Source organism: Carassius carassius, chromosome 1 (genome assembly GCF_963082965.1).
Source record: "Carassius carassius chromosome 1, fCarCar2.1, whole genome shotgun sequence".
NCBI classification, from domain to species: Eukaryota; Metazoa; Chordata; class Actinopteri; order Cypriniformes; family Cyprinidae; genus Carassius; species Carassius carassius.
Window position 1 is genome coordinate 27,027,747 of NC_081755.1, and position 7,149 is coordinate 27,034,895.

General features: G+C 36.5%; 1 protein-coding gene across 1 annotated transcript in view; it reads left to right on the plus strand.

The window, feature by feature from the left end:
- rnd2 (Rho family GTPase 2) overlaps nucleotides 1-6,911 on the plus strand; it is a 20,803-nt gene extending 13,892 nt beyond the window's left edge. The window contains exons 3-5 of the mRNA XM_059553411.1: nucleotides 1,971-2,080; nucleotides 4,840-4,974; nucleotides 6,356-6,911. Of these exons, the coding sequence (XP_059409394.1) occupies nucleotides 1,971-2,080; nucleotides 4,840-4,974; nucleotides 6,356-6,625 (515 nt within the window). The 3' untranslated portion in view covers nucleotides 6,626-6,911. The remainder of the gene's footprint in view (nucleotides 1-1,970; nucleotides 2,081-4,839; nucleotides 4,975-6,355) is intronic.
- Nucleotides 6,912-7,149: the final 238 nt, after the last annotated feature.

The following is a 7,149-nucleotide window of genomic DNA, read 5'->3' on the forward strand; positions in this document are numbered from 1 at the left end:
AATACATTTTTATTTTTACACTTTCCTTTTAAATTTAAATTTTAGTTAGTGATTTAGTAATTCTATGAATTGAACATTAAGGGGAAAAAAGTAACTAAATGAAAACAGGCTGAAATGGAATCAGGTTTATATTTTAATTATTATAATTGTTTAGTATATATATATATATATATGAATGCGTGAATCATATTTGGTGATTATTATGGGGTTTATATAAAAATAAACAGCAGAAGTCTATGGTATGTCATCATTAAAGTAGCTAAGTAAACAAGTTTATTTTAGAAGCTGTTGTATGGAGCACAGAATAAAGTGCTTCTGTGTCCCTGTGGACTAGCACGCTCAAATTGGCAACAAAAAACAAACAAGCAATATGACGACAGAAAATGCCTTTTTTTTCATTCCAAACTGTCTCTCTGAACACTTTTTTTAGTTTGATCTTATCCTTATTTGCACTTTCAACTAGGAAATTAGTTTTGACCATCTTTCCCTGGCTGTGGTTGACAGAGCTGCCAGAGGGGATTGTGGGGCATGCAGCTCATGAGGTGACTCCTGAGGCCAGCCCATAATAACTGATAGCTTTGATCAGTGCTTCAAACACTCATTGTCACTTCACACTTCCTCTCTCTTTCCCTCCCTATCGCTCTCTGTCTATGTCTGGGTTTGTGTCCTCACTCGAGGGAAGGACAGAAGAGTGAGAGATGAATGCAAAGTTCGACAGGAAAGACAGAAAGTACACCAATTTTAAACAGTGGCTTTTCACAACCCCATTCAGAATATTATGAGCTCACCTTGACTCTCTTCTATCTTTTACATCATAAATGAACGGGAAACTGAATTATTATATTTTTTTACATATTTTTTTCACACTGCCAAACAAGTTAGCCAGTATAATAGAAAATCTAATTATTATTATGGATTTCATTTCTTTGATTATAACTGGACAATTAAATATGCAATTCATTGAGGTCACGTGACAACAACAGCATAATACTGTCCTAATATGCTACTTTAACAGAAATGTAGTGTAGTTCACTAAAACTACAATCATGGAAATCATTTCTGATAACTGAAATAAAATAAAAAATTATAATAATTAAAACATAAACCTGATTCCATCTCAGCCTGTTTTCATTTAGTTACTTTTTTCCACTTAATGTTCAATTCATAGAATCACTAACTAAAATAGAAAAATGTAAAAGGAAAGTATAAAAACAAAAATGTATTCAAAATATTAATAAAAAATATAATAGTATATCAATGATACTAAAATACACACTGGTGATGACTTTGTCACATTGCATTAATGGTGTCCAGTTATTATGTTGGAAATAGAACAAGTTAAAATTGCATTACAAATGCAAAATGTGTCAAATGTTCAATAAATACAAATAGAGACATACTTTTGGTTAATTTCCATACACTGGAAATGTAAGCATCAAGTTGGGCACATTGCACTGTGGGGAAACACGAGCACTTGAACAAAACACTGAACTGAGCTGAGTTATGACTCGATTGTCTTTTTAGAGCTGTGTTACAGAAGCATTTGATTTTCTTTGCATCAAGTCCTGTTTTTTCCTGTTTATTACTGTGAAGCTGCTTTGAAACAATCTGTATTACATCAGGCGCTATAGAAATAAAGGTGACTGCACTTGACTGAGCCCTGGAACAAGAGTGGCTTAGAAATTTTACAATGTGCACAGTATACATACTTTATTCTGCAGATTTAGTATGAATGCTAATGTTAAAAATGCTATTCCGAACACAGCCAAAGATAACAAATTTATTGTGCTGGAATTAAACTGACCTCTCCTTTCTGCTCAGGCACTCACTGTATGGCCCACTGTACATCATTTGTACGTTACACAGCATTCACAAGCGCCATTAGCAGTGTTTCCTCTTTGATGTGAACATCAGCGTTATCATTATGAAGCCTTTTCATCCTGACCCCTCTCTGTGCTTGTGTTCTGCAGGGTCCTCGTATTATGATAATGTACGGCCCCTGGCGTATCCAGACTGTGATGCTGTGCTCATCTGTTTTGATATCAGCAGACCAGAGACACTGGACAGCATCCCTAAGAAGGTCAGAATCTCCTCTTATTTCCTTTTTTCTTTTCCCTTATCATAAAAAAAGAGAAATGTCAGTATATACTTGAAACAGTGCATGTTGGAATGACATTACAAGCTGTAGATGTAAACACGCACATACTTTCAGCATTAGTCTCTCTGTGAAAACACAATGTAATTGTCGACTTATAGAAGTTTTTGTTTGTGGGTGTTTAGCAGTGGGAGGATGACGGCATTGTGAATTTACACAAAAACACAACCTAAACACAGATGCCAACAATTATGTGGAGATGAGGGTGTGAGTCTAGCACTGAAGGGTTTCAATGGGTTTTTTGATTTGAAGTCTTTTGAGTATATGTCTGGTGAGATAAAGATATTCAGATGGTCTCTCTGAATACTGGATTCTGATTGGTTGGCAGGTTTGCATTAAAAGCGTTTAATGCTCAGGTAGCTCCAAGTCAGTTTAATCACCGTTCTATATTAATGCACTGCTTTAATTGACACACACAAACCCACACACAAACACACACACACACACACACAGAGCGAGAGAGAGAGAGAGAGAGAGAGTAGGAGATCGCAGTTCGCACATAAACTTGTTGTCAATGCTTCCCCGTGATTTTTATTAATAAAATAGCATAGATACTAGTTTGCTACATTATATTCCTCAGCAACGAGGTGTATTTTGAAGTAATGAATTGTTTTTGCTGCAATATTTCATCTCTGTGTCTGATTTGAAGTGGGCAGAATGTTAACAAGCCGTAATGGCTGAAAATATGATGAAAATATAAATTTCTACCCATCCAGTCAAATATTGCACTTCAAAGAGCAAAGCTAGTTTTAACTTTTCTATGGAACCATGGAATGAGCGCTTCGCATTGGATGGTTCTTGGCCTCCACGTCTTGCATTTAAAATCAAACCATTGATTATCCTTTACATATCACATATTTACATCACAGAAATTGTAAACACTACCATTTAGAAGATTGTGGTCAGTAAGCTGACATGAGTTAGTCAGTAGACATGATTAACTAGTTGATTTTGTGCATATTTAGATGATGGTGATGGCAACAAACTACATAATATCCGATTTTTGCAATCCGTTTTGAATGACATTCATATGTGGTTTGAATTTCCTATTCAAATCACATTCCTAGAAACTGTTTCAGTCAGATCATACAGTACTGTATTTAGCTTTACAGTATGTATTTGTTTTCACACCATGTAAAACATAAACATGTCAGACATTTCGTAGAAAACATGCTGAACATCTTTGCCAAAACAAGATTGTGTTGTTGCAAACTGCAAGTCAAGCGGAAAAAGACAAATGGATCTGAGCAGCTCCTAAAGTGACAGCAGTCTAATGTTCCTGCTGTCTGTCATTAATTTGAATCAAACAACAAAAGAGAGAAAACATCTCGCTGCTCTCGACTAAATCACTCTTGGGACTTTAATAAGAAGAAATATTTATTTAATTAACACAATGAAAAATATGTTCATATGTTTTTATATATATTCAATGTATGCAGCATTATTTATTTGTTTTATTTATTTTTTTATTATTAAGGCTAGTATTAGCTTTTTGTGATATTGCTGCTGACAAGAATTATGAAATTTCTATGGAATCAAAAATGTTGATATCATAAAGACCTAATTTAAAGCAAAAATAACCATTGTGATATACTGTATATCATTACCATGAAAAAAATTACTTGTATTGTGTTATGATTTTGGTCATATCACCCACTCCTAGTATGTTTTATTATTATTATATATTTTTTAAGAAATTAATGCTTTTATTCAGTAAGCATGAATTAAATTGATCGAAAGTGACAGTGGCATTTTTTAATTTAATATTTTCTATTTGAACTTTCTGTTCACCTATTTATACTGTATTTTGAATCAAATAAATGTAGCTTTAGTGAGCATGAGACTTAAAAAAAACATAAATAGAGGCTTAATTAAGCTAAACATTTGAACAATATAACTTTTTTATTCTAAAAGTGATAACATTTTGATGTAATTATACCGAAATTTCTCCAAAAGCCTTTCATCTCTAAACCATTACTGTTGTTCTGCTAACCCTTGTGACAGCAGACACACTGAATGTCTTTACACCAATGACTTCACAATGTCAGCTCTGAGGCCACAGAGGCGGAGCTAAAGGCCGGTGTGGAATGTTGAGAGGCAGGCGGTGACCTCCAATTGGCCAGTTAACAGCGGCATTTAAGGTTAAAGATCACAGCACTGTCTGATGGATGACTGAACACATTCAGAACCTGTGAAATGGTGCCATAGCTGAGATAGCTGAACCTTTGCATGGGCTGGTGAACACCACACAAGCTGTCTGTATAACTGGCTTTAGATGGTTCTGCATTAGCAGGAATGTTCCTGAAAGGGCCTTGTCAGGGTCAGTTTAAGCTATGTTGATGTGAAAAGAGATTTAAATCTGTTGTTGTTTACTATGCTGTATAGCTAATTGGTTAAAAACTTGTAAACATTGTGCAATTTGATTTAGATGTTCATCAGTGTGAGTGTTTGTAAGTAATCATGCAATTACAGTTCAAATTGCTTCCCTAATTCTCAGATGCATGCACAACTACATTATGCACCCATTATGTGCACATAAACTACAAGGAGCAAAAGCAATGTGCCACAGACTCACTGTGAACTTTTGAACGGTGGTGTAGATCAGTAGGTAGGTAGGTAAGTAGATGGAGAGATTTTATCTAACATGACTAACATATGACAGATTCTTTCTTTCCTTCTTTCAGTGGCAGATGGAGGCTCAAGAGTATTGTCCTAATGCAAAGTTGGTGCTGGTTGGCTGTAAGTTGGATATGAGAACAGATGTTAGCACCTTACTAGAGCTGTCCAAACAGAGACTCATACCTGTCACTCATGAACAGGTGAGCGTATGTACACTCTCTCTCTCTCACACACACGTTTGTTTTTGTGAAAAGTGGGTTCATCCCATAAGCGTAATGGTTTTTATCCTGTAGAAACTGTATATTTTATGGCCCTACACCAACCCAACACCTAACCCTAACCCTCACAGGAAACTTTGTGCATTTTTACTTTCTCAAAAAAAACTCATTCTGTATAAGAATGAGATTTATAAGCGTTTTGAAAAATGGGGACATGGGTTATGTCCTCATAAGTCACCCTCTCCTTGTAAAACCTGTGTCATACCCATGTCATTATACAGAGTTGAGTCCTGATATGTCACAAGAGCACACACACACACACACACACACACACACACAGGGGACTGGAACATGAAGAAAAAAGAGAGATTGTGTTAGAAGGACATTAGTGTTTATTCAGCTGCTGCTACACAAACATGAGAACAAAGACACATAGTATTATGAAAAAATACCTTTACATAGTCTGGAAGTCTGCTAGCAATTGAACAGTACAAATATACCTTGTAGACTGTCAATTCAAGATCAAAAATAGATGTGTGCAAACTGTGAAAATCATTTAGGAGCATGTTTGCAACAAAAAAAAAAAGTTTTAAAAATTCTGTTTTATTAAGGTTAAGCCTTGCCTTCCTCAATGTCTATATTAAAATACTGTTTAAAATATTTAAGGATGGAAGTATAGCATCTCACACTGCAGTTGACTGATGGCTCAGTTTGAAATGTCATGTCAGCTGCTTATATTGTGTTCGAAACCGTTTTTTAAGTGTGCACAGGCACTAAAAGAATGCTCTGTAATTACACACAGAAACCGAACTACAGAGAGAGCAGCAGAAAATGTTCCCTCTATTACGTCAATGCTCTGAGCGGGTCAGCTCGCTGTAGCAACATTTCATTATAAAACACCTAGTTCTCTCTATAATTCTGCTCTGTAATGAGAAGAATATACGTCACTTCACGTGAAAATGGTGCAATTCAGTGTCCCGCTACTTTGATTTTTAAAGCATTAGAGGCACAAACTACATGTTTTTTGTTGGGAGGACAATTAGATATGTTCATGTACTTTCACTGACCTTTTGTTTGAGAAAAAATGACATCTGTACACCCTTTTCAAGAAAAAGACATTAGCTGACATGAACAAAAAGCGTAAGAAGGGAGGAGATGAAAAAACTGTTGAGTGGCGTGTTTATTTTTGCTTTGACTTTTGGTTCAGCTTTTGCTGTAATTCATATGAACACCAAACAAGAGTTTCCATTAAAGAGCGTGAGAGAGAATGGAGGGACAAGGAAATTGAGAAATGAGAATGTAAATTCTCTCTGATATTTTGACCCAGTGCCTTTAAGCTGACTTGTTTCTTTCCGTCTATCAGGGGAGCTCACGAGCACGCGAGCTGGGTGCAGTTGCATACGTGGAGTGTTCGTCCCGAATGTGCGTGAACAGTGTCCGAGACGTCTTTCACATCACTACGCTGGTGTCCGTCAGACGTGAGGCCATCCCGAGCCTCAAGAGAAGCTCCTCACGTCACGCTCTCAAGCGCATATCTAATCAGCCTCTTCTGCCAGTCAGCTCACAAGCCACGCCCCTTGAACCCAGCCCGACCCTCAGGGAGGACAGAGCCAAGAGCTGCACAATCATGTAGACTAATGCACACACAGTCACAGTGGTGTGTGTGTGTGTGTGTGTGAATGAAGAGATGTGCACAAAAAAAAGAGACAGATTCTCTGTATTTATGGGAGAGTCATATTGTCCCATATATGGCCCATGAGATTGTACAGATGTGTGAATACATTATACAGAGGAGTTCTATTTATTAACTTCAACATTGCTTTTATTTTTATCATTGTGGTATTGCTTAGCTGACCTAAGTGTTACAATCTGTGTAAAGCAGATGCGAAAACAATAATAAAAAAAGGGGTTGGATTTTTTGTGTGGACAGCTTCAATTTACCTTTACTAAAAAGACACTTCTTTTTGTTTTCGTTTTTCGGTGTCATGCTTTAATTTTCTCTCTTGGGCCACACTTCCCTAGAGATCACAGATCTGTAGCAAGCTCATTTGTGTGGAACTAAATCCCTGGAGTTTGAGAATATTTCCCCAGCTTTAGCAATGAGTAGCGTTAGCATTAGCAGAACGAAGACATCTGTGACTTCTGCTGTTCGCTCCT